Source organism: Lepidothrix coronata, unplaced genomic scaffold (assembly GCF_001604755.1).
Source record: "Lepidothrix coronata isolate B3197 unplaced genomic scaffold, Lepidothrix_coronata-1.0 Scaffold270, whole genome shotgun sequence".
NCBI classification, from domain to species: Eukaryota; Metazoa; Chordata; class Aves; order Passeriformes; family Pipridae; genus Lepidothrix; species Lepidothrix coronata.
In genome coordinates this window covers 720,016-747,597 of record NW_016690450.1, presented here as the reverse complement: position 1 = coordinate 747,597, position 27,582 = coordinate 720,016, and the positions used below count along the sequence as shown (strand labels likewise).

General features: G+C 39.5%; 1 protein-coding gene and 1 long non-coding RNA gene across 5 annotated transcripts in view; one reads left to right on the top strand and one right to left on the bottom strand.

Moving 5' to 3' along the window:
• Window positions 1-27,582, top strand: part of CREB5 (cAMP responsive element binding protein 5) — a 174,602-nt gene that overhangs the window by 49,424 nt on the left and 97,596 nt on the right. The window contains exons 1-2 of one of the 4 annotated variants that reach the window (XM_017836117.1): window positions 10,154-10,189; window positions 17,224-17,256. The exons of 1 other annotated variant lie outside the window; for it this stretch is intronic. In XM_017836117.1, coding sequence (XP_017691606.1) covers window positions 10,170-10,189; window positions 17,224-17,256 — 53 coding nt within the window. In that variant the 5' untranslated portion in view covers window positions 10,154-10,169. Of the gene's footprint in view, window positions 1-10,079; window positions 10,190-17,223; window positions 17,257-22,033; window positions 22,080-27,582 lie in introns of those variants that run through there. 2 more of the 4 variants (XM_017836118.1, XM_017836119.1) reach the window with 2 other exon arrangements.
• Window positions 23,820-26,136, bottom strand: LOC108507824. Its single transcript, XR_001878273.1, has 3 exons — window positions 26,056-26,136; window positions 24,877-25,017; window positions 23,820-24,211 (listed from the first exon to the last, which is right to left on the bottom strand). It is a non-coding gene; the product is annotated as an uncharacterized LOC108507824 (long non-coding RNA).

Genomic DNA, 27,582 nt, shown 5'->3' with positions numbered 1-27,582 from the left:
ATACTGATTATCTCATGTTCTATGAGTCCAAAAGTAAGCCCCATTTCAAAGACTGCACCAGAATATTTTGCAGCCATGAATATCAGCGGCTGCTAATTTCTATACTTTTGGAAATACTTCTCAAATGTGCCTCCTTGAAATGCCTGGCACTGATCACTTTTTGCTCCACACCTAGTGCGTGTGTATCTTTAATGTATCTTTTAGGTTTTGTCCTTCTATATCTTCTTTCTGAAAGATCATTCAGATCTCACAGCTGTGCTGGAGGGCTCTGGCATGCACCAAAAAGATCACGTCTGCACTGATTCACACAGAAATGTAGAAGACGGTATCAGATAGACAGCTAGATGAGGTCTAGCACACTGGCCCACAAGCAGCTCATAGTGCTCCCAGGAGGACTTAGGCTGGGTTTCTCAGGCTCCAAGCTGATTAAAACAAGAGGTAATGTAAAGGCCATATCGAGTCTCCGTTCTGGGGTTGGGGAAGAAGCTGACAGCTGTCTTGCAACTGGAGGTAAAAGGGGCACGGTTAGCAGCCACAAGTATGGGAAAATCAACTGTAGGGACTGATAGTCAAGCGCAAATTAAATTCCGGTATGCCCGTGTTTTTCTTCAGGGTATGGATATATTCACAAAATAGTCATTACTTTTCTGTGTAGACTTAGAATGTCAGAAATAGGCACCAAGTGCTGTGCTCACTGTCTCTTAAAGCAGGGCAGTTCTGGTTAGCAAATTTTAAATATAAATAATATTAATGTACTAAAATACCATGAGTGCATAGTGAAGTAGAAAACACGTGATGTAGACAGCCCCTATCCTAAAGAGACTGTAAGGTAAGCAGTGTCTGACACAAAACTAACAGAACTCACTGGAAATAATTAAGATACATTCTTAATGTGTGGTGGTGTTTACGTATATTATAGTTCTGATGAGGATTGTCACAGGAGATGCTTTGGGAAGAAGGTAACCTGCATGGTTTGTCCTTGGGCATCATGTGAAAGTATTGCTTCTTTCTGAGGTGTATGGGTAAATAGAGGCAATGTGTTAAGGAGGTGAATGCAGGTACTGGTTTGGGGAACTACAGAGATGCTTGTGGGGAAAGTAGGTTTGGATATCGGTGCTGTTGGCTTATCATAAAACTGGAGATAACTGACAATATAGAAACACAGGTAAATCATTAAAATAAATTTTTTGAGGTCTTTTTGCCTTAAAAACATATAATTTTAAAAAACTCAAATCTGAAAATTTACTGAGTATGGCATGGAGGGTTTGTAATTGCATTTCTTCCTTACAGTTTTTCTCCTAAAATGTCCTTGCTACTTTGCAAAGTGCCTGAGAACAGTTACCAAAGTTCTGGGCAGAATTTTTAAAGCAGGTATTGAGGCTTGTTGAAAATGTATGAATGAGATTTTATGTTCAGTCTAGCTCATGGTACGTCCTGTAAGGTGAGAATCTTTTAGAGAATTTGTAATGCTGAATCCGAGGAATGTATGAAGTTCAGAGGACTTTCAGAAAGGATTTAGATTCTATAATGCCTAGAGTGTGAAGCTACCAAATCTTATTATGAAACTTCACAATTCTGTCTCAAAGTCTCACCAGTGACTTCAGTTAGTACAACTTACACAGAAAGTTGAGCATCTCTGAATTTGATCTCTTGAATTTTTTGGTTTCTGAAAAAGCTGGTGCCTGACTTGCTTTCTTATGACTCCTCCAAAAAAGAAAGTTAATTAACTGTGGTGATAAATAGCCAAAGATTCATTTTCTCAAAGTATTCTTTCCCAACAGATTTACCGCTGTCTTTCAAATTTTCTGCTGTGAAGATTGTTTTTATAGGTAAATTCAGGATCATGTGGCTTCAGTGAGATTATTGTACAGTTTGCAGTTAAGGATAGGCTGAAATCACTTGGGCAATATTCCTGGGCTTAACTCATCATTCATATAGTCCAGGTTTAATTGCCAGAATATTAAGCAATGCACTGCATACTGTATCATCTCCTTAATTATTTTACCTGGTCTTTTAGCTGACTACGTAATGGAAAAAAGGAAGAATACTGACTGACACCTCTTTCCACTAACCTCTTGCTCCTTGGCTACTTATTCTTTAGAAAATTAAGTGTCTCGGGCTACTGAAAGTGACCACCTCAGCTTGAATGTCTTTTGTAGCAGGCAGATAAGTAGTTGCTCTGTCAGGTTACAGGGACTTTAAAAGGTCCATAAAACATTTTTTTCTCCATTTTGTAGTTCACTAAAGTCACAGTTAACTCTAGAATCATTCTACCAGCAATGAAGCAAGCTTCATGTCAGCTTTTAAAATAAATATATCTTAAAAAATCCCCACTATAATCAAACCACCAGCTCTAAAGATTACTTGCTAGTGTAACAAAGTGATGATATTAAAAGAAAAAAATTATTTTGGCTGATCTGAGTGCAAATTTCCATGTACTTCTATTACATACTTCAGGTTTCTAAATACTTTTCAAACTGCAGCTGAGCTTCACATGCTTAATGTAAGATCCCCCTGACATTGAAATATGCAGCAATTTGGTGCTGCAAACCCTGTAATAGGATCACTATTAGCATCACAAATGCTCCAAAGTAGCATACATGACAGGTAATAACTACTCAAGTAAGAGCTAACAGAAATTTTAGGAGAACTTATGCCAGAGAGTATTGTTTCCTGAGCTGGATCTGAGCTGTGGTATTAACCAGGCTGTCTCAGCAGAGTGGTGTAACCACGGGGTCTATTTCTGTTTAAAAAATATATTTTGCTCAGGAAAAAAATCAAGCCAAAAATTTCAGTGGAGAATATCTGACTTCTCATTCAACACTCAACAGTCTTGCAGTGTCAGTTTCCTGTTGGGCTGGGGAAATAAATCAGGATGTTCTTGAGGAAGGCAAACTTTGTATTTGAAAATTAGAAAGTACAAAAATTCTAGTTTTTTGAGGTCCCTCCCTCTCCCCAGATTTAGTAAAATGTTATTAACCATCCCTTACCCACACTGTTATTAATATTGGCATGGGTTCTGAAGAGATCAGAGACAGACTCTATGGTGTCTAGTGGACAGTGTGGACAAAATGCTTTTTTTTCTAGCTTAATATCTTTTTCTGATGACTTAGTATAGTTCCTGATACTATGCTAGGAAAGCACAACAAATGATTTTGCCTAGTCTTTGCATGCATGAGTCTGACTGATTTGGCTGGGATTTCTTTCAGAAGCACATGAGAGGAATGGGAAACACTGCTGATGAGAACTGTTGCCCAAAGGGATGGGATGTACATATTATGAGAATAAAGGAGTGGCTAAGCTTCTTCCTTAAAAGGGAAATTTACCATAAAGTGATTTTTACAAGATGTCATCCTGAAAGGAGTCATGCCTCATTTAGGAAATAGAACTTAAAGAGCAAGGACCATGTAAGTCCTTAGATACACCTTGGATCTTACAGAGTATTAAAGAAGCTGAAACAGAGTTGAGAGACTGTCGCTTCGAAGAGCCTGGGAGTTGTTGCTGGTGTAACTTTTGTAGAGGCTGTAATAAATCTTTCTTCTGTGAAAATGTGGTGCTGCAAATGTGGTATTAGTTAGTTAGCCAATCTTTGAGAATAAGGAAGACCTTTCTCTTTTCCAGGCTGTGCATTGACATGGTGTATGTTTGGGAGTAAGTAACTGCAGTCACGTCATGCTCTGGGTGTAACTTCACTGCAGAGTGCAGTGGGAAAGGGTGGTACCTATTTCTTGAAAACCCAGCAAGAACATTGGAGCTGAGAAAAAAACATGTTGGTTTATTTTCTTTTCTTTTAACTGAGACATTATATATTGAAGTGTGGAAACATAGTCATTGATTTGTCACTATATAGTTGATTTTGTACATCTGTGTTAGCCATTTAATACATGTGCAAGCAATTTAGGCAAGGTTCCCCTCCTCCTTTACAGAAGGAGCAGGCAGTGGCATTCCCGTACGTGTGCTCCATCAGTGTTTGCACAAGTGACTGTCCTCAAAACCACAGGAGCACCAGGGGCATGCAAGCTTGCCTGACTGCTTTGGTGTCTTTAAAAATATCTCTTCAGAAGATTTAGTCTGACATTCTACAAGACAGTTCCCAAAGTGCATGTTCTGGTGTTCTTCTGCTTATTTTGAGGATTTTTTCCCCCCACCACTAGAAGGGTAAAGTTATTCTGCAGGACAAATTACATACAAGTTGCGAGATAAGAAATTAGTTCAAGGGTGCATAAACAACAGAATATTACTGAAGTGAGTTTGGGTTTATAAAAAAAGCAAGAGTTTGCCTTGCACCTTTCTGATTGTTTTGTTATATAAACCCCAACTAATTGATTTATATTTCTGGTCACATTTTGTGCTGAGTGGACTCTATTCTTCTCTCTGGCATGGCAACACAGGTCATATTTTTCTGTTGTAATTTTCAAATTGCTGCCCATTTTATGTTATGAGCTTTTCAAAACACATTGTAAGATAAGCCATTTATGTTAAAACCAAAGCAAGAATCCCACATGCCTATACATACATATAAAATACACTGAAAAAAAAAGAAAGTTATGAGCAAATGATAGTTGTCCCTGAAACAACAAGCAAACCAGCCAGCTGTGAAGGAAACTAACATGATGTACTAAAGCAGAAACACAATATAATGGGGAAATGCGGTTCTTTGTTCAGATCCGTTTCCTATTAACACTTATAATGTTATGCTTGTGCATGCCATCCCCTGAGGACCACTTGGTCAGCCTTAAATGAATAACAGTGGAATATGTAAAAACTGCTAGATGCATAAAACTTCTGTGCACCCCTAGTCCGTTGTGTGTATGTGTTCCTTTTAAAGGAAATCTGAGCTATTTATTGCATGGAAGTTTGAGTTAAAATGCTGTTGTGTTGCCAGGGGCCAACCACTAGCAGTGATTTTAAAGGGTGAGAGCAGAGTGATATTAGGGCAATTTGAGCATGATACTTAAGGCCTCTCTGGCTATTAGTGAAGGAGAAAACATTTTAGTATTGAAGGGGGGGAAAAAGACTTTGTAAAGCCATTCTGCTGGGCTGATAGCAGTGAGAGAGGCTTCTGTGAGGGGCTCCAAATTGGATGTCCTTTTGAAGTCATCAGTTTCTTTGCTCTGTAGGGTACTGAAGCAGATGCTAGTCAGGTGCATGAAGGCAGTTCATGGGGAAGGCTGCTGTGAAGCACTTTTTCCAACTGATTTGAAGCTGAAGTGGAAGATTTAAAATAACAGTCCATATGTCTGATCTTACATACGTTGCCTAATTTGGAGATAGTTGTTGAAGCCAAAGGAGCAAACATTTCTCAACTACCAAAACATACTTGTTGGAGGGAGTGTGGGCATGCATATACAAAAGGATGATGTGGATAAATGTAGGAAGACCTGGTTTATTGACTGCATTAGTCGCAGAACTTCATCCTGGTATAAAGAGATCACGATTTCAGGTATTTAAGCATCTAGCATCATTAGAAATGTAAGTATACAGTTCTACTGAAAATAATTCTGAAAGAAGCTGAATGCAACAACCTGAACTATCATCGAGACAGGAGCTGATATTTACATTCTGAAAAATAAGTGAGTTTGTTGACTGATACATGAGTTGCTGCACTGAGAGCATGTTCCTCTCCTGAGAGGATGTGGACTACCTCCTAAGCCTGTTTGGTGTTTAAGGACTGTCCTGCTCAGGGCATCACCAATGCAGCTTAATCCAGAGCTGTGGTCCTCCCTGAAGGGCTCTTTGATTAGCACAAGAGGATATTAAAAGGAGAGTATTTTTCTGTGTTAGCTGTCTCTCTTACTTAAAAGAATAATTGCTGGCCTTCCTTCTAAGGAAAAAAAAGGAATTTATAATATATTTAAATAATAAAATAACATTTTGATGTTTAGTCCTATCCTAATGAGGGAGGAAGCTGGGGGAGAAATCTAGGTGTTAAAAATAAAACAAACCCTTTTAAGTGTAACAAAATTGGGATCTCAGAGTCTACAAGGGCAAAAGACATGCATTTGGTGTCTCAGCTTCTTAACTACCTTATTTATATCCCTCCCAAAAGCACAGCTTCAATATGGCTGTAATTAAGCAGAACTACTCCCTAAAACTCTCTTACCACAAGGCGTTCTCTCAGTGTCTCTCTGTGCAATATTTCTGAACACTCATCATGTCCATTTCTCCACCCTGAGGTCTGACGAGTTGAGGCTGATGAAGTCTGAACACAGACTTTGAGAGATTTCTAACGGGATAATCAGGAGGTGGCTGTTGAGTTTCAGAGCATGCCATTTTCAGACTTCAGTGTTTGTTTTAGATTCTAAAGGGCACCTTAGGATTCCTTAAAGGTTAGTGAATAGGGCCTGCCTCTCAAATCTGTGTTATGCTCTTGTTGGTTTTGGAGGTTTTTTGGAGTTGTTTTTTTTTTTCAGTTGTTTTTTGTTTCTTTGTTTGTTTGGGGTGGTTGGGGTTTTTTTTTGTTTGGTTGGTTGGTTTTGGTTTTTTGACAAAATAAATTGACAGCATAGTAGAGAACCTGCCATGTAAGGGAGATAAATACAATGAAAGAGCAAACAGCCGGAGAAGAGAGGACTTGTATGATAACATATTCTCCCTGGATGTCATAGACCATGTGCAAATAATGAGCACACTGAAAGAAAGACAGAACCTGGTTAAGTATTGTGTCAGGAGAGCTTGTGATCTCAGGCTATTAAATACTACAGTGCTCTTTCAGAGCATTATAATTCAAAAGGAAGGTGACAGTGTGGTACCCATGAGCTGCTGCCTAGCATTGGGCTGGAAGGGAAGGGGGAGAAAAATCAGAGTAGGCTTTGGGATGAAAGAAGGTTACCTCATTTTCATAAGGAAGATCACTCAAATACCTGCTTTGACCTCTTATGTTAGAGCATGAATTTCAATGAAGGGATAAATGGTGACATCTCACCCGTTAGCCAGTTTTTGAGGATTGAGCTGTGTTATATTAAATCATGCTTGGAAATCTCTGGTTAATACATTTAGAGAAACAGCTCTCAGGAACATCTACCTCCCTTCCTTCCTCCTTAAAACAGTAATGAATCCAAATTGCTAATAAAATATGAGAGCTCAAAGATGTTGTACACAGACCATGTTTCTGGCCTGAGTATTTTTTTAATGTCAGTTTTCCCACAGCAGTTAAAATGTTACAGTCATTAAGGTATCAAAACTGTCTAGCCAAGAAGAGAGACTTTCCTTTCTTTAGACTTTTGAATTGTTTGAATATTTTGTTTAGAAGGACTCCATTCTTTGTTTCAATCTGTGGAGAAAGTAAAGCTTGTAATCTGTCTAAACTGTAAATCTCAGTTAAGAGCCATTCACTGAAAAATAAACTATGCCTCCTCTTGTGAGGCTATTTTTCTAACAGAATGGATTATGTGCCACAAACTAACAAAGGGAATTAGCACATACATGTTGTCCTATCTGCATTATCTGTTTTCCTAAATCGTAGGAAAAACTCATTTTAAGGTTTAACAAAAAAATTAATTTACTGACATTCAGTGGTTTTTTTTCTGCTTTAACGTGAGTTGCCAAGCAAAACCAGAGGGGCTGTATTGTAGTTCTGAACTAGAAAAGGACTTGAAGGATCAGGAATATTTTGAAGTGTATGTATTTATTGAAGGACATTAGGTCCTTTTCTCATGAGCATGGGGAGCAATCAAAGAACCACGGATGTCTTCCCCTCTGCAGCCCCAGGCCACTGCACTCTGAATCCTGACCCAAGAGCATGTTTTTTCTCAGGGCCACATGGCCATACTGCTCAGGCCATGTTAAACCTTTCTTCTTATTGTATTTATGTGCTGCCTCTTTGTCTCCTTCTTATGGCCTCACATGGCCTTCCCTACAAAGTAACTTGGCAAAACCATTTTCCCCCAGATCATCCAAGTTACTAAGTAACTTTTTACTTTCTTGTCTTTGTTCAAAAGAGAACAAAAACCATCAACAGAGAAAGAAATGGTAGTTTCAAGATACTTTAAGCTGGACTTTAGCAGCTTTTTGTATCTTCAGAGTGGAGATCCAAACTGCCCTGAACTCAGCATCTTAACATGTACCCAAGTGATGAGGAAACCTCCAGGAAAAGATGGTGTGTTTCTTGAGATCATACTTAAGTTTCAAGGAATGTCTTCCCTCTTCTCATTTTCCCTACCTTCCCCCTTTTCTTCTTTAAATAAAAAATGATCTGACACTTCCCCAAACATTAGTACATTCTTCATTGTTTATTGACTTAGATGTGAAACTCAGCTCTTCTCTGTGACTTTTTGAGGAAAGAAAATGAGAAACTCAGGTTATGTCTATGTAAAAAAATTGCAAAAATACCCAAAAGAGCAAGATCACATGACCCATTTTGCTAAAAAATCTTAAGAATGGGTAATTTTTGCTGTCATACCCCTGAAATCATGATGTGTTTTGGGCTTTTCTTTTTGATGGGGTGGAATTATTATTTTAAAATTAATATAAATAGAAAGAAATCTGTAATGCCAAAGCTATAAATCTTTTGCTTTCATAAAAATTATGGAATCATTGAGCTATATGGCTGGAGGGGACTTCAAGTGTTCTTCCAATGCTCTGCCCAAAGTAGGATTAAGTAACATCTACATCATTTCTGACAGAAATATCTCTAATGTGTTTTTGACAACCTCCAGAAATGCAGAGCACACATCCTATTGCTGTGTTTAACTGTACTCACTTTGAGACAAGGTTTTCTTTCAGGCTAACCCAAACCCTCTCTGAAGCAAAAGTAAAAGTTTCTTTTATTCTTGGTTCTACTTAATATAGATACAGAGAAAGATATTGTTTCTTTTTTTCTATCATTAGCAGCCTCTTGTGTATTTGAAAATTCATTATGTCCATCCTCTGTCTTGTCTTCCATAGACTAACCAGCTTGCTCAGTCTGTCCTTAGTCCTCTTCTAGACTTCCTCTAGCTGTCCAAAGGCTTCTCCTTTGCCTGACCCCCCTTTAGCTAGGAACAATCTCTAAAACTGGATGTGGTACTTCAGATGTGACATACTGAAGCAAAGGAAAGGATTCTTACTCCTATGTTTAAAAATGTGGCTAGGAAATAAAAAATTCACTTGCTATTGGTGAGGACCAAGAAGCCCAGCAACACTTACAGATGGTTCTCGTTTGAAACAATGTTTGCAACTGAAAAAGCTAGAAATAAATTCTTTCAGCTTCTCCAAACTAAAGAAACTCTGCAGAGAGGATTTCTCAGCAGCAACAATGCCTTTGTTTTTAATTGCAGAATCCATAGCATCACTAATAAATCATGACAGTGTGACAAATGACCGGTCTCAGCTGAGGGATCCAGCCTGAAATCCCATTTGGTTAATTGTGTTGCACCAACCAAGGTTTCCGTTGGAGTAGTTGGTTCAGAGCTGACTCCAGGGGAAGTGTGCCACCTACTGAATCACCAGCTCTGCTTCCTGAAGCACCCTGGGATTTCCTTGGAGGGCTCCCAAATGCATTTGGCCAGGACCAACCCTGTTTAGCTTATGAGAGCAAAGCAGATCACAGCCTGAGGCTGTTATGGCTGCTAGCCATATTACTCATTGGGGATATTTAGTCATGTATCTCTATGAAGGGAGACCATATTGCATTATATGTCTCAAGTTAGTTCTGCATATATTGTTTGTAAATTGCTTTGTGAGCCTTTTTGAGTGGAAAGAGCTGCATATGTATAAAATATTAAGACTTAATGGAGTGTATATAACATGTATGTATACTTTCAGGTAATTTTTATAATAGCCATTCATGTATAGCTGTGTCATTGAAAATGTAATAAATCAGACTAGGAAGGCAGCCTTTCTTAAGAGGCTTAACTGTTTCAGTTCTGAACTGTTCTGTTTTCTCTGTTGAAAGTCTGGATTTGATACTTAAATACCGGTAAATTTTCAGCAAGATGGTTGTTTAATAGAAGTGAGTACTAGGATAAACACTGTGCTGCTAACATTAACTGGAATACAATTCCACTTGACTGCAGTAAGTCCTTATTGATATTTTATTACTAATAAATTTACAAATGGTAGGCTGCTTTGCATTAACACATCTAATTTTCTCATTCTAGGTAAGACACTTCCCTCTTCCAGTAGGTAGCTTACAGCAGTACTGTACAAGTCTGCCAATATTAGGAGGAGTTATAATCTGAAGAGAGTGGATGCTGCTATATTGTATGAGGTATTTACTCCCTCTCTCTGACTTTTGAAGGGGATAAGAGCTAGGCAAAATAGTCATTGGTAGCTGAGTATCCTCACTATAGACTTGACTATTACAGTTGGTCTGGTTTTAAAAGTACAGATAAATCCCAAACAACGACAAACTAGCATGCTTTGTACCTCTGTACAGATTACTAAACCTGGCCCTCATATTTTTTTTTTCTTTTAAAGATACTAGGATATGTACTAGTACTAGTATATGTCTTGTTTTCTATGAGTGGTCTCTGATCCTGGCATTAATACCTCTAATGACTTCCCTATCTGAAGTCTTTGCCTCATTGTACCCCTGCTTTGACTGTGTATAGCAGGAATTGAAAATAAAAAAGCATTAAAGAACTGCTGGCACCTTGTGGTAAATGTTTGAAAAACATTTTTAGCAACAGTTTAGACTGTAAAACGTATGAATTTCTCAGTCATTAAAACTATTCTGATGAAAAAAGGATGCATATTATTTTATTCAATTTACATCCATTCTATGACACTTCAGTCCATTTTCTGCCTGCTGCCTACAATGTTACCATAATGAAAATAAGGGGCTTTTTTAAAGCAGTTTCTAAAGGTACAGTGGGCCTAACTGTTTCCAAATGAGATAATTTGGTTTGCAAGACTATTGAGTGAGAGGTAAGACTATGAGCCAGAGTAGATTCGTGTGCAGGAAAGATAGCTTAGCTCAATGGGAATATGTTTAGGCAGAGAAGTTAACTCAGGTGCTTCCTTGTGCTGTTTTTGCTGCCTATTAGCTCAATGCAGATAGGCAATAATAAAGGACATGAGTTGGGTGGGATTTGAAAAAAGCAGAGCGGTGGCTTGGTCTACTGAGTTGGGAGATTTTGCTCAGGAAAAAGAAGAATGAGACTTCAAGGGGCCTTACTGCAAGGGAAGTGATGTGGTGGAAGGGAGTAGAAGGAATAGGGAGGTCACAAATGTAGCCTAGAGTAGGCTAAGTGAGAACAGGAAGAATAAAATTGGTATTGTAGACCAGGAGAGCCAACAGATTAGATCAAATATATGTGTGAAGAAGACAAAACAGAAAGTTCTTATATAAAACATTTCTTGTGAAGGAGCTGAGCTGTTTTCCACACAGTATATCAGTCTGTCTCTCATCTATAGTTGTTTCTAAATTCACTAGCACTCTGCATTTTACAGACCACTTTCTTTCTATAAATTTTTTATAGAAGCCAGGTTAGCTGAAATGAAAAATAGAGTTGTTTTTCTTAGGTACATAATTTAAAGCTTAGCAAAAAAACTTGGGAAAAACTAACTGGCCTAAACAAAACAAAACTTTCAAGGGCTTTACCAAATAAAATCTAATTTTTATCAATGCCCTCTAAAGAATTTTTTTAGTGCACTGTTTTCTTGACGAAGTTCAACTTAGTTCCCAGGGTTTCTGACTGTACAACTTTTTACACTTTTTGCTGTCCTTATAAATGACAGACAAAATAGTTTAAGGAAATATTTTTAAAAATATTCATTATCTGGCAAAGACCAGGCTTGCAGTATTTCAGCCTAAAAAGGGAAAGTTTTGGAAGTTTTTAAAAGTATCTGAAAAAGGGAGCTAGAATGAAAATGATGATACAACTGTCAACATAAATTTTCATGTCATTCATCCTGCAATATTCTTTTAAGTCAGCTTTATCTTTTTACATAGTCACATTTATTATATATGCATAATACTTTCTGTATGATAATATCTGTTATCTAGGTGTGCATTTGTGATATAAATGCGTATTATGAGCACAGCAGTGAGGCAGGTGAAATCCCACCAGTCACAACCTAGAATTAATTCTGGTTTTGCTTTTTGTTTGCCTAATTGACTCCCAATTGACTAAATCCCAGAAGCTGCTTTTAGGTACCTGCAGCTTCAATTTCTTTTAACAGCATTTGCAAGTATTTAACATCATTTTGTTTGAACACTGTGGAAATGCTGACCAACTAAGGAATGAGGTGCAACTGAAAAGAGATTTTATGACTTGACCGCCAAAATCTTAAGAGCTGTCCTGGGTACAAGTTAGGTGGTGATTGTGAGGGCTGCCTATCTTTATGTTCAGCCCATCTTTAGACTGAAGACACAAAATAGCCAACATGGACAATCAAAGTGAAATAAAAACACAGGAATGTGAAAACATATTAACTGACCAATAAAAATAATAACATTCATGATAATCAAGCAAACAGACTGTAGCTTGTGCTCTGAACCTTGCCAAATTTGGGTCTGTTGGCAAGCCACCAAGAATAGCACATCCAACAGACAAGGGCCCCTCATCTGAGAAAGCCTTGCTGCAGTCTCCAGAGAGCTTTGCCCCACGAAAAAATGGCAAGAGCATCCCAGCTAGTCTGAACAAATGGTATGAGATTGCTGTGAAGAGAGAGATTCAGCTAAACTTGCTTTCTGTGTGAATTGAAATTAAGTGAAGGGACTCGGTTGTTATTTAGTAAAAACAGTTTCCTAGGTTACCTTGGCGTAATTTTTACTGTGTTGCTATGATGTAATCAGCTGGTTTAACATTTAAAGCTAGTAAAATACGCGCATATAATTTTTTTTTTAAAGATGTGCCTAATCACTTTCATTTTGCACTCACTTAACTCAATATTAATTGTTTGCATTGGCTGAGGATTTATAAACAGGCTTGAGAGTGTAATGGTCTAGATTTCTACATCTGATGGCCTGAAAGTTAGAGGGAGTGAAGACTCTTGTCAGGCTCCTAGATCTTTCCTCCCACACATGCTGGCCACCAGATAAATCATGTGTATGAGTTTATAGTGGAGTCAGTACTGGATGTTAAGCAACACCCAGAAGTGAAGTTCTTGAAATAATTTCCTGTGAAAGCAACAGTAGACAGATTTGTAATCACAGATCACGGCATTAATCAAGTAAACAAACCATCCATTTTTTCCTGTGAAATTCTTGAAATCTCTTTTAGGAACATTGAAAATTGTACATAATGATACTGCCTAATAACAAGCGTAACTGGAGCAAAATGGCATGCAGTGACACAGGGGGCTTCTTAGGTCTGTGGAGCACAAAAGTAAAATTCCTCTCATAAAGCTGCTGAGAGTCAGAAGAGATCTGAAACATTGCTCAAATATTCTAGTAGTATTAATACTACTTATCTCCATTGTAGTTAAAACACTTGTCCTCTTTAAAACTTTCCAAAAAGTTGCTTATTCCACTCTGTCAGCCAAGAGAAATTTCAGGCAGGGCTGAGAGTGAATCAGTAAATAAGGGTAAACTTTGTCATGCACTGTTATTCACTGACAAATTCCCACTCAGTAAAAGTTGCTGACAGCTGCAGACTGCTCAACAACTACAGCTAATGTGGAGGAGTCTGTCCTAGGGAATAGGACAGCTATGTTTCATTCAACATGCTTAAAAATGAAGTTTCTGGAGGAGAGAGAACTGGGTGGTGTTGAAAGGGAGAGTGCCAAATTGGAGGAGGCTGCTTGTGGGGCTACACAATGTTCAGCATAGTCCTGATTTTGATTAGTGTTTTCATTAATGATGGCAATGCACATATAAAAAGTACTGCTGGTGATGCACGGTTTGGAGACACTGGCAATTTGGAGAAGGACCTGGATATCATGCAAAAGAAAATAAAAAAGAAAAACCAACCAAAAAGCCTCAGTGAGCTTTTAGTACCGAAGTAATGGCAATGGAATGAAATTCAGTATTAAAAAATGCAAGGCTGTGCCTGGAGGGACTAATAAAAATTTCTAGAAGCAGAAGAAGCTAGGAGCTCATCATCTGGAAATGGCTATGTAGGAGGAGGGCTCACTGAGGTAAGTAGTCATGGAGTGGCAGCAAGCTTCTGTGGTGATCTGCTAATTTCCTAGGAACCAGTACTCTTAAATAACACTGCATCAGGAAGATGGCTTTGCAGAGGCATTGGGAGGTATTAGACTGGCATGCTGGATTGATCTGGAGCAAACTTTTAATACTGATGAAAACATGCTGGGGAAGATGGGGTGAGGTAGTTTACCAAGGGTCTTGAAACAAAGTAACTTCAGGAGGAAAACTTCTCTGATTAAGGGATACACAGAGGGAGTTGCCATGTTCAACACAAAGCGTTGGGAAAAAGGTCCTTGCAGCAGGAGTCTGGACAGATATGAAAGAGGTACAATTGCATTGGTAAAAGCCAGAGAAAACGATGTTGCAACTATTGACGTGCAGGGTGGTGAGACATATGTTCCGGTTATGAAGCAATTAAAAGAATATATAAGCCCTGAAGTGTTTTCAAGCTAAATTCAGATTGGCATCTCCATGCAGAATAATTAACACACAAAACCTTGAACATAAGGGACAAAGACAGTAGAAAATTTCTAAATCCTAAGAAATTAAATTCATGCTACTTGGAAGGAGGAAAGGATGGGAAAGTTTTGGGCAGATGGGAAGAACAGTAAAAGCTCAGTGTTTGGATGGTTAAAAACTCATGGGAAAGATCCCAGCTAAGAGGGGAAACAGATCAAAGCCCTGCTTCTCTTGTATCAAAACTATTAAGGTATAATCACAGAAGTGTCTACTTGTGTTATGTCTTGGGTTGTGAGTGAATTGTGCAGGTTCTCAGATGAGCTAGTCATCATTGTTTTAATTGGTTTACCCTGTTTCCATAATAAATATTTTTTTTTCAATTTAAACAACTTAAAAGTCTAGTTTGTTTGTTGTTTGTTTTTATTTAAACTGAGTTGCGAATTATTTTTCAACAGGGTGCACTTTTTCCAATACAGAATTTACAAAAGTGCCTCGTTGACATGGGCTGCAATCACTAAGAAAAAGCATTTGAGTTTGTACAGCAGCAGGAACAAGACAGTGTTAGAAGGTGTCCAAATAGAAGACTGTGTAAATCTAGTAAAACCAGTTTATGTGGAATGTGTACTTATTCTCTGTGTATTTCAGTATACATGCATGTTTTGTAGAGATATTTTTATTATTCTGGAGTTTATTTGTGGGTTTTTATGCAAGAATGGAAATGCTGTATGTTTTGATTCATAGAAACTGGCACTGAAAGTAAAGCACCACAGAATGTGAAAGTGAAGTTAGAAATTATTTCTCTTTCATTTATCATTACAGTAAAACTAGTGGTTTGATTCTGATGCTAATGTCAATAAAATACAGATGCTTTCCTTCCAGAGTCCTGAAAGGATTTGTCTGAGTGTCTGTGAGAGATCTGTTTGATTTTAGTATGTTTAGAGTTAATAAATAGCCATACTTTTCCTGAAGAAAAGCACTGGAAGACTAAACAGTATGTAAATCCTAAAAACATAAGTGAGTACAGATGGACCTCAGTTGATTTCAGAAAAGATCTATCAGATAATGAATCTGTGGCTGGAGAAGTCACTATAAAGGAAACTGAAAGGGGATTTCCTGTTTAACTCATATTACAAAAGAAAAAAAAAGAAAAATACAATAGTTATTCCCTTTTTAAAATGTTTAATATATCTACTCATGTAATAGCTCTATGTTACCAATAACAGAGTTTTAATTCTTATGGCTGACTTGTTATATTGGAAACTTTACACTACATTATGTTTCAGTTGGAGTCACTGCTAATAGGGAATTGCAGACTGGCCCTTAGTTGTGGCTGCATCTCAGTCTCTGTGTTGCAGACTTCTTTGGTTTTTAAGAAACATAAAAAAATTCTAATTTGTACTGAGAGGGACTGGGGTTTAGGTGTCAAGATGCTGGATGTAAATTAAATTCAGATTTTTGGATAAAGCCAAGTTAAAAATGGTACCACTCAGATCATGAATTCTCATCATCTTGATAGTGATTGAATGGTGTAAACCCTGTGTCTGAGGATAAGCTAGGATCAACAGAATTACTTGGCTCCTTGTATTTTATGGAACTCCAAAATTTAAGTCAGTTTGTCCAGCAAGAGTCCAGAAAACATTTCCTAATGGCCAGTTATAGCTGTTCATCTTCATAGAGGAAATATTGTACTATCAGCTGGTTTACTAACGAAAGAGGGTGTATCTTTAAAAACGAGCTATCTTGTGTATGTGTTTATCAGATAGCACTGTAAATCTGTCCTGTAATGATGGTGATCTGAGTCCCAGCACCTTCATTTCCCAGTTGGAACTGAGTTCCAGATATTTGCTTATTTAAAAAAAAAAGTTTCATTAGAATATTAATTATTGTTATCATGCTGAAAAATAAAGAACTAACAAATAAAGGGCTAACAAAAATGCATGGATGTGACAGTTTAGAGGAAGGATAAAATTTGATTTAGAGCTCAAATTTATTTTAGAGCTGTACTCAGTGCTAACCATACTGTACTTCACAGCATTTATTTAATTATAGCATATGAGATTTGTATTTTAATCCAGATTTTGCAATTTTAGCTCACTTTTCTGTCTGTTAGAAGCACAATGAGGAAAGAGCATCAAAACCAGATCCTTTTTGCTGTTATAAGATTAGAGATCAGCTATACGTAATAAAGTTTTCACTGTGTCCAAGATAAAGCCTGTAGGGTTTTGCACTAAAGATTAAGATATCTGAGATCTGGGGTCAAAATACTTAGTGTAGACGGATGGCAAAGCTTCTTCAAGCAATTCTAAAAATAGCAGTGTCTTCACATTTTAACCAGCACATTCTAATTATACATTAGAGTAATTAGAATCCCAGTGGGGGAAGGGAACCTCCTGTTCATTATGCATGAACGCTAAAGATTACATGATGGTTTTTACCTAATTGCAGCTGTTTACTTCTGTCCTTAGTCAACATCTCCCCTTTGCACTTCTGTGCTGTTTGCTGGCTGGTTGTGACCTCTCATGTCAGGGATGACTGCACCACGTGACTTTTTATGGCTGGTCTGCAAGATGCTTTGGAATCTTTCAGGGTTAAAGGTTATACCAAATTATAAAGGATTATTTACTATTCTGCATAAATTGATACATTATTTGTCTTAAGTATTTGTGGCTTACATCTGTAATAAAATAGGTGGCTAGGCTGACTGGATGATTCAGTGACATATAATTGGACTCAAAGCTCTTCACTTCCAGGTCATCTGCTTGCCACTGGCCCACAGTTATTTGGTGAGTATATAGTAAATAGGCAATTCTATTTCCTAGTAGTTGAGTGTCCCCAGCACAAAAAACCATGATCCCAAATGGCTTTAACATGCTTAGAACTGTTATTGGGGCAGTGTTTCTTATCTTGAGATCATTCTTGAAGATTTGGGTTAAGATTTATTGCCAAAATGTTTGGGGGAAGTCTATTGGCCATCATGCCCATTGCACATTTCTGTGTCCAGAAATGTTGGACTCAAATTTTGGCAATTCTTCTTCCTTAAATATTTTCAGTAGGGTGTTTCTAATGTAGCAGCATGTTTGAGCACGTACGTGAGAGCAGGAGATCTTTGTTCCAGGATTCATTTAGACTTCATCCAATCCAGTGTCTTACGTTCAAGAAATCTGGGGCAGTTCTCATAAAGGATATTTCCAGATACTTTATTTCATTACAGTTTGGAGAGCTCATAGGAAAACCAGCTATACCTCTGATATAACTCAATGCTGAGCACTTTGATCTGGTCTCCTTTAACAAAGAATGTCTTTTGCCGAAGCACTGAAGTGAGTTGGGAACATATGCCCCAGTATCTTATTAGCAACTTGAAGAATCCACTCTTAACCCTGCCTTCCTTTAGGTCAGCTGAAATTTTGGACCTTTACATTCTTATGTCCTTGCTAGTGACACCTAGCCTTCTCAGACAGTCTCCCTGTGCACGCACTTGTGCAGACAGTCCCTCTGTCCACTACGAAAACACAGGACACCCAAGTTGAAATGAATGCTGAATACCACCACATGGGTTTGCAGTGGTCTGTAACTGAAAAGGTTCACTGGAAGCAATTTGCAAAGAAATCCTTAGGAAACCACCTGGATGGTTATTTTAAATTAAAAAAGGAAGAGATGCCACTTAAAAAAAATAATTTTTAATACTAGGTTTAAGGTTCCATACATGTGATAGTCATTAAAGCTTATTTAATCCTGAAATTATCTGGCCTCTTTAATTCCACAGGGACTGTAAGGCTCTTGGGTTAGAAATGAAAAATAATGTCAGAATGAAAATGAGACTTTCCTGAGTGCAGGACCATTATTGCAGAATAGTTTCTTAATCAAGCCTCTTTAAGAGCCAAGTCGTGGAGAAAAAAATAATCAGGCTGTACTGCTTTCATCCACAGGTCTTTGCTGATGCTTTGGCCACTGATTGAAATAGGCAAGAGTCAGTCCCAAAGGCTGTATATGACAAACTCATCTAAAATGCTTGTAGCACCGGTGATTTGTCCATCCACAATCTCAACTGTGGTGTTACAATACGCATTTGAGATAATTCCAGTGCACTCTGACGTTTGGGCTCTCAAAATTCAGAGCTTTCTGATCGTTGAGACTGGAAACTTTCAGCAGACGCTGTGATTTTTGTCAAGTTTCTGTTACACCAAACATCTGTGGTGTGCCCCACCACCCTTTCCCTAAGGATGAAACATTCTGCAGGGAGGGTGTTGCAAGAATTCCTGAACTAGACAGCTAAGCTGGAGCCATAACTGTGCTGGCCAGGGCCCTAGTTTGAAGAAGGCTCCCATTAGAATTAAAACATCCCATAACTCTCATCACAACAGCTCTATTCTTGAGCGTGGCTGAACACAGAAGTTTAAGGCTGGGGTTGGAGTGGGGGGAGAATGAAAAGACAGACAAGTAAACAGATAAAGAGGGAGCTCTTGCATGCAAGTGGAATTTCCTCTGAGCACAGGACATTCTTTATCATTAACTGGTCTGTCACAGGAAGGAAAATGGGAAAACTGTGTTTCCTGTTAGGGGGAAGAAAAAAATCAATCAATAGACCTTGGAAATACCTGCCTGGAAAGAACTTTTTGTTTTCCCACCAGCAAGCACAAATAAGTTTTTAACTCCTTTGGTTCATGAGCTCTGTTTTAAAGCAGTTTCCTTCTTGAAACAGGACTTCAGTCTAAGCATGTAATTTGGAAATGATCAGCAGTTCAGACTGCTTTGACCTTTCTTATTCACTTCAGAAAATGCTCTTACTCCTGGAAATATCTTCTGTAAGATGAACACTTTTGAAAGCAGCTTAATTCTTCTGAGTTTGTATCTATGAAGATAATAATAATAAAAAGGGTCATTTACCATACACATGCAGTCTCTCCTGTGCTATTTTGGTTAAGACACTTGCAGATGGGCAATGGATCTATTATTGCTTCTGGCGAACACAATTTTCTTTTGGAAAGAGCACAGTTGCCAGGCAAATGGTTGAAGCCTCAGGAGGACAAGGAACTACATTGCAGCTCCTGTGTCATCTCTTTGTTTGCATTTTGCTCTGAATACCTGCAGTGGTGGAAGTTAGGGTTTTCAGAAGAGTGAGAAAACTGCAGGAATGGCTGCAGGAATGGATGTATTTACATAAACGGTCCCATGATAACTTGGGTTCCTCAGGGCAATCCTTTTTCCTTTTGGTGGCAGCTTCCTTCCTTCCAAAGCTGGGCCTGAGAATTTAAAGTTGTGCCTCAGTTGTAGCCACATTCCCCTGTTCTGAGCCCGGGATCTGTCCTGGGCCCATGACAACATCTATAGCAATGTCAGTGGCATAACTGGATGAGCAGAAGCAATGTAATCCAGCAGTGTAAATGTAAGAAGACAAAATAAAAAGAAGGAAGGAGGGAGGATGACTTCTTAGACATGCACAGAAAAAGGGCTAGAAGTCTCATTTTTTTAAATGGAGAGGGAGAAGTGGGCTGATCTTAAAATGAAACTATCAGCAAGGCTGGAATTAAAAGAGGGCTTTAGGAATGATCTAACTTTTATTTTATTACATGACAGAAGACAAAAAATCAATAGCTGGTAATTCAGACATAAATGAGTTATACAGGCCATTGACACAATGGACCAAACTTTATAACAACCACATCTGATGCTGTCAAGCCACAGGCTTCAGTGGCGCCAGTAATAATTATGGCTGATCACCTCTAATTCAGAGCTGCCTTGCTTGATAAAGGTGTCACTCTGAGTGGCTGCAGCATCAATATCAATTGAGGATGTCATCCAGCAGGTCAGGCTGCTGCAGAGAACTGTGGGTTTTTTTAACTGAATAGGATAAACTCTTGGTTTACTCCTCCTTTTATTCTGTCTGTAAAAATAAATATAACTTAAATAAAATATCACTTGAATTCATGACTACTTGAATACAAGACTAAACCATGACAGAAGCTAATGGTGTCAATCCATAGAAATATAAAGATAATTTATAACCATAAGAGTATGCTCAGAGGAGACTTCGATACTTTACAATAGTCTCTGTTGCATTGCTGCTGTGATCAATTAATGAACCCACCCCAAAAAACCCCAGTGTGGTAAAATGGTGCTAGGCAATAGAAATTGCTTTTCCATAAACTCACATCATCATAAAGAAGAAAACATATTGACTTTGCTGTTTTCCTACTGTTTTCTGAATTTTAGTGGCATAAGTGCATCCACTAAGTGTTGGAAAACTGAGTTTCACTCTGAGGCACGGGGTGAAGTGTCTTTGTGAAATAGTTCCTGATCTATAAAGAAAGGATTAATTTTTAAACACCTGTCTGGTGTTATAGGTGCCAAAAATACTTACATCTGCAGTTTGATGTTGAAACTATTAGTCTTGGAATTGCTCAGGGATGCTATGTGTACTTAGACATTTTTGTTTATTATTATTACTACTGCTACTATTTAGGCTTTGCATTCTTTTGTGGACCAGCTGCTTGGTACTGTGTTGACTACAATTAATTGTGAGTGATGAACAGGAAAAAAGCCCTCTGTGGGGGAGGACACGAGAGCTTTTTCAGCCATGGTCACTAGCATTTAACATCAGGAGGACTCAGAACCACACTGCGATGCAACAGAGCGCTTCGCACCACAATAGCTTTTGCTTGCACACGTGAAAGGTTATAGTAAGTTCCATTTAGAAACATTCTCTATCCTTAAAAAAAAAATCACTAATATCAGACTTGGCAGAGAAACACCAGAAAGGCAATAGCAGCAGCACAGCAGTGAGTTAGTTATAACCTTGTAGTGCTGTACAGTTTGGGGCTTTTCTGATACTTTTTAAGTCGTGGAGAAAGAAGGTGCTTTGCACCTGTGTGTTGGCATACAGAAGAATACAAAGCAAGAAACAGCCCTGTCGTTTTCCTTCAAAAACATGGGGCTCAATTCCAGCCACGCACTGCTGAGGCAGAGAAATCCCAATCTACGGCACAACCTGCAAAGCACTTCCTTCTTCCCAGACCCACACACACGCGCTGCGTCCGCTTCACAGCTTCTCCGTTGCCCTCCTCATCTCCTGCTCCATCTCCTCCTTTTCCAATGGCCGGACCTTCCTGAAGCACAGACCATGCGGGTGTTCGGGAGCGACTCGGTATCTTCTGATGCTCCCCAGTCAATCATGTCATCCCCGTTCCTGGTCCCTGGGTTTTCCTGCGCTCCGATAGGCAGCTGCGCAGGCCCTTCAGAGGCAGCACTGTTTCTTTCTCTGTTTACCCGTTTCCAATGGCAATTGCACCACCGAGTCTCAGTACGTCTGGAACTTGGCCTGGGGCTGTTTTGGTTACATTGAAGTTTTTGCTTCAGCGCTGCCAGATTTAAATGGTGACTTCACCAGCACTGAGCTAAAAAGGAGAAAAGGGGAGGAGGGAGGTAGTGCAGCGAGCGGGAGCGAGGGAGAGGGCCAGGGCATTACATCATCGCTTGGACGGGAATCAAATGGGAAGGATATGACTCACTCGGGCTAGTTAAGCTTTGGCTCAAGTTCTACATACACTCATTCCAGGGCTCTCATGTTCTGCACCTCAGCAGGGAATTCAGGCTCAGTGATGTCCATGAGGTTTGTTTTTAATTTTCTTTTCCTTTCTGATTTCTATATAGTTTCCCCCCCTCCTTGCCTTCCTCCTCCTCTCCTCCTCCCCTCCCAAGTCCCCCTTTCCCACTCTTTTCCACTTCTACAGAGTTTGTTTTCTGATGCGTGTTACCTCAGCTCTTAGGAGCAGAAGCTGTTTTTGTTGACCAAACCAAACCCAAACAAGGAGTACAGCAAACTTGAGAGAAGTTTTGGTAGTTTGTTGTGGTTTGGTTCCCTACCGCCTCCCCCCATCACTGTGTTGCTCCTAATCGGAGGAGACAGGGAGAGAGTTAAAATGCAGGAACCAATCGCTTGGATGGTGATGTAATGCTGGAACTGCAGGGTTGTTAAGTAATGTGAGAGGAAGGGGGTCAGGGTTGCAAAGCATTTACCTGCTGTCAAGGGGCTTTAAGTTTATTATCAATTGCAGTGACTGTAACTGGCTTCAGACTGCACTCTCTAATTATTCACAGACTCCCCTTTTTTTATCTTTTATTATTAAAAGTAAAACTATATTATGGTATTTAAAAAAAAATGGTATTATCACAGCTGCAAATTATTTTCCACCAGGGTTTTTTTGATATTTTTTAAATGGCTTGAAACTGGATGTTTCTTTCACAAAAAGCCTGGAGAGAGCAAAAAGAAAAGAGAAAGGCAAAAAGGGGTGGTTCTTCGAGCGTGGCTGGCGAATTTGAAACTGTATGAAGAAAGCAGTTCAGCCTCTGCCTAGCAGAGCGAGTAAAAGCTCCTACTGTTGGAAATCTGCTGTAGAAAATAAAGCATTTAAGGGAGGCACTTAGCAGAGCTCATCCTAATGAGCTTCGGCTTCCTTTGGTTAACCCTGTGCTTGTGGCTGGTTTGGTGGGTGGCTGTCCTGCCGTTGCTGAGACCGCGGAGGTCCTGACTTTGCACAGCAGATCCCTTCCTGTCATGGTTCTGCTCTCTAGAACGACCTGGGAATTGGGGGACCTACCAGCATGGGTTTCCTTTGCAGGACAGAGCACTGTCTGTAAGTCTGTCTATCTCCCTACAGACCTTTCCATCTTTTTTCCACATAACAGTCTCTAGGTCTGGCAGGATGAGAGAAAAGGTACCTCTTTCCTGAGTTCACTGTGAGTACATTACCCTTGGGATGGGCCACAGAGTTTAACACTGACTAAGCCCCTGCTTGGGCATTGCTTGTGTTTAGATGTGGGATGAATGAGAGATATCAGGTGTGTGTTGGTGTCCTGAGGATACTCATTCTGCTCAGAGGAGCCCTGCATCAGATTTCTGTGTCAAGAGCTGCCTGCTCTTAAGATATGGCTCTTGGAAGTACCCCTTTGAAAGGGAATTTCTGTCTCAGATGGAAGCACTGTATTAGTGTCCACTGGATCAGCAGCAGACCACAGATTTGCTTGGCTAACTAAAGATAGCCCTAAACATGCTCTTAAGGGTTTGGTGAATTTTATTTTTTTTTAATAACCCGTACTGGGGACTGACTGAGCAAAATAATAAACAGCACTGTTCTGTGGTGGTGGCAGAACCTCTGCATCTCTTTCTGAACAAGACAAGAGCACCAGCCAACTCCTGCCTTCCCTTCACTCCAGTAGCCCCCTGCAAAGCCGTCTTACGTTGAGCTGTTATGTCCCTCCACTTTATTCACAGCTTTTCCCTAAGTGCCCTGATTTCCAAGCTCCTCAGTCAACTGCTAAAGCACAAATAATTGCTCACGTGCCAAACTTTTATCATATGAGAGCCTAACGTAAGGCCGCACCCCACTCTGGCCCACGTTGCGGTGCAGATACACCATATGGATTGGATTGCGCAGTGCTCTGTTGAGGATGTGTGGGTTGTGGAGGGAGCTGGGCTGCTGCAGGAGTTCCCGTAGGATTTCTGACTCATACTTTCTCCTAGAAATGTTGGGAAGTGCAGCTCCATGGACCATCAGAATAAAGCATAGTAGATTCTTCCCTGCTTTCCTGCCCACTTCAGGTGCTGGGGTGGACTTGTCTTCACTCTTTCCCTTCCTGCCTTTTCTGGCTGGAGACTGTGCAGGAAAAGTCCATCAGTGCTGCCATTGGATAGTGTCTAGCCACACTGGCAAGGTTCTGGGCAGAGGATAACAGACTGTCACACTGCAAAGAAATGCATCCTTGTTATTTCTTTTATAAAAACACTTGTAAACTATGCTTTTTGGTATGGCCTGAAAGTCTTTGGGTATTGGATTGCATTCCATGGGGGCTCAGAGTATCACTTGTCTGGTACTTGCTTTTAACATTTCACCTGTCTGGAAGGGCAGCAAGGGAAAATGTCATGGTGCTCTAGTCAGTGTGGACTGACTGATGACCCTGCCTTGTACTCACAGCTTTCACAGATTATGCACCCTGTTGATTCACGCTCAGTGAAGTTAGGTAGAGGGTGTAAAGATGTAAATCCTTCTTGCCTTTCCGAAGTGCACTGCAACTCTAAGTTACAATTTACTGCCGCTGCTTCATGGATTTCAACACAGCACCACAGGAAACACAGAAAACAGGCTTCTTTCAAAAAGTTGCAGTTGTGAATTCCATATGCATACACAAAGGTGTGTGTATGTATGTATGTATGTATGTACGTATGTATGTATGTTGGTTGTTGAAGCAATGAAACATATAATTCAGGAAGTACAACTGTCCAGATGAGAGCCAAACAGCTCTAGTTATGCTTGACAGGTGCTTTTGAAATGCACATTCATCTCGGACAACAAAAAAAAAGAAAGTAGCTACCCATTTTGGATTCTTCTGCTGCTAGCTGCTCGGCTTACCTGGGAGTCAGTGTGCAGGTCTGCCAGTAGACTTGAAGCTCATGGTAGAGGTCAGCAGCTCTGACAGTCAAGTTCTACATGCTTAGAGCCAGGTCTTCTGGCAAGAGGATTTTCTTATTGAAGGATGATATCTTTAGGGACCTAATTTTTAAACAGCAGCCAAGAGAAATGTTAACACCACTATGAAAATGAGCATCAGAAGACATATTCAGAAGCACATATAACCTGTCAAACAAACCAGAGGCCAAACACAGCAGAGCTAGGGAGTGATGTTTGCACTGGAGTGCCGACTGTGCATGATCAGCCTGTGAAGAAAGGCAATCTGCTCCGAGCAGAGCCTGACTGGACGAGTCCCAGTAAATTTTCCCCACCAAGATCCTAAGTAAGATTTCCGCCTGCATCACTGAATGTGTGCATTGGCACAATATCCGCTCTATAAGCTGTGTGATTTTAAGCCATAATTTGGTGCTCCTTAGCTGGTCTCTGCATGCACAAAAGAACTGGCTCTGTACTTGCGGTATGAAACAAGAGGTAAAAATCAGACAGCTTGTTTTTACTTCACTGAATGTGATCCCTCTGCCTCTGTATTCCTCAGTTTTCCTAGCTCTACAGTGAGACTATTTCCCTTAAACATTTCTGGAAGACTTGGTTGATATTTGTGAAGCCCCGTGAAGTTTTCAGGCTGGTGTCATGAGTGCTGGGGTCAGAGAAGGTCAGGTGTTGGACAGAAGTGGTGGCAGGGCTGGCCTCATGTCACATTTTGGACACATGAGGCAGTGAAGACCAAGTTGTTTGCTACACTTGGGTGAGGGTGCTGGGGCAAAAGCAGGCCTCCTGCACCCTTCCCCATCTCTCTCTACTCTCACCTTCCACCCTCTTTTGTTCGTCCTGCACATGCCTGGGCCACGTTCAGCCCAAACTGTTGAGATCAGCTTTGCTGAAAATTGCACTTCAGATCAAAATATGAGTTAGGTTACTCCAGTGTAAAGTGAATGCTGGGTCTTTCTCTGCAGCTACAGATAAACCAGATAGGAAGGTAATTACATCTCATTCCTATCTGACTCTCTTATTTGCCATAATCTCTTTTAATCCCTTTGATAATCATCATAATAATGTTAATCTTAATGAACTCATTTGGTATTAATGCGGATATGATTTGTAAGTTCAGAGCAGGCTTACCATTCTTGTTTAGTGTTCATTAATATCCACTTAACTGTGTTTATGCTCTCTTTCTCCTGCAAATGGACTTCCGTATCTTTGTCTTCCACCTAGATGATGTCACAATTCCCATAGTGGAACCCTCTTTCCACACTCAGGTTTGTATTTCCTTTCTCTTCTTCTTCCTACTTACAAGATATCAGAGCAACGAGCAGTTGGAAACACTGCATCCATCTGCTAGTGGCTTTCTGTACCCCATCACTTAGTCATTTCTTCCTCTTTCAACATCAAAATTGAAGGAACCCTTATCCTCTTATTTCTCATTTGTGTGGCATTCCTTCTTAGATTGCTTCAGAGATATTACCTTACTGTAGTTCTCTTTTTATTCTCTCAGAGGGTGAACAAGTAAGACACACAACCCCTAATCTTGGCAAAGAGACAAGTTATTCGTTGTTTACTACCATACTCTCCCCGAACACACTGTTTATGGGTGGGGTACCTTGCCCAAACATTTTCCAATGTGACCAGCCAATTTTCATGAGTGAGGACTACTTTTGGATGTTAAGGATGACCCAAAGCTTGTTGCAGTGAATGGGAGTGCTGCCTTGATGGGCTCTGGATAAAATCCGTGGAACTATGCTCTTTTCAATCCTTTGAGCACCCACATATTTTTCAACATCTCTAGCTTTGGAATGTGCCCTCTTGAAAAACTCCTTGTTCAGCCACAGTGATCCCAGAGACTGATGAACCTTGGATCTCTATTAATGTGTGATTTCCTCCCTACGTGGGTGCTTGTGTTTGTTTTTAAATGTGGCATGGAATTTCTGTGTTGTAGTGCTTGCTATCCTCCCTCTCCACTTCCTCCAAACACATTTTTAAAGCCTTGATTGTCAAATAGCATGAATTATTTTTCAGTTCTCGTGACACACATTTTGCTTTTTAGGTCTTTTGAATCCTGACAGAGCCAGGAAAGTATCATTTACTTAACAGAACACTGTTTATTCCATCCTCACTTCCATTCTTTATTTTATGTCCTGATGTTTCCTTGTAGCATCAGCTTCCAGTGTTAAAATGAATAACTCTATTGAAAACATATAAGTTTTAATTTACTGAAAGATTTCTGCACATTATAATAAAACTAGCTATTGTCTTGGTAAAAACTACTAGCTGGGAGTGAGAATTATAGTCTCTCAGATCAGCACAAGCTGTATTTCTGTGGTACTCTTTATTTTAACATAATATCTTTCATTCAAGAGCACTGCAGGATATTTTGCAAATTGCAACCATTAGTCAAACATATTAAAGCTCTTTATTAGTATGAATACAAGAGGCATTCATGTAAATAACTAGATGGAGAGTTTTACTGCAGATATCTACAACTCTTGTGCTGCTCCATGACCGTAAAAAATACGGACAATGTGCTTCAGTTGGGCACTATTTTCTGCAGATCAATAAATCTGTGCCCATTAGCAGCAACAAAACAATAATTGTAATAATAAAAGTTCATTACATTTTTTAAAAATGTCAACTAGTTGTCATAAGCTCTGT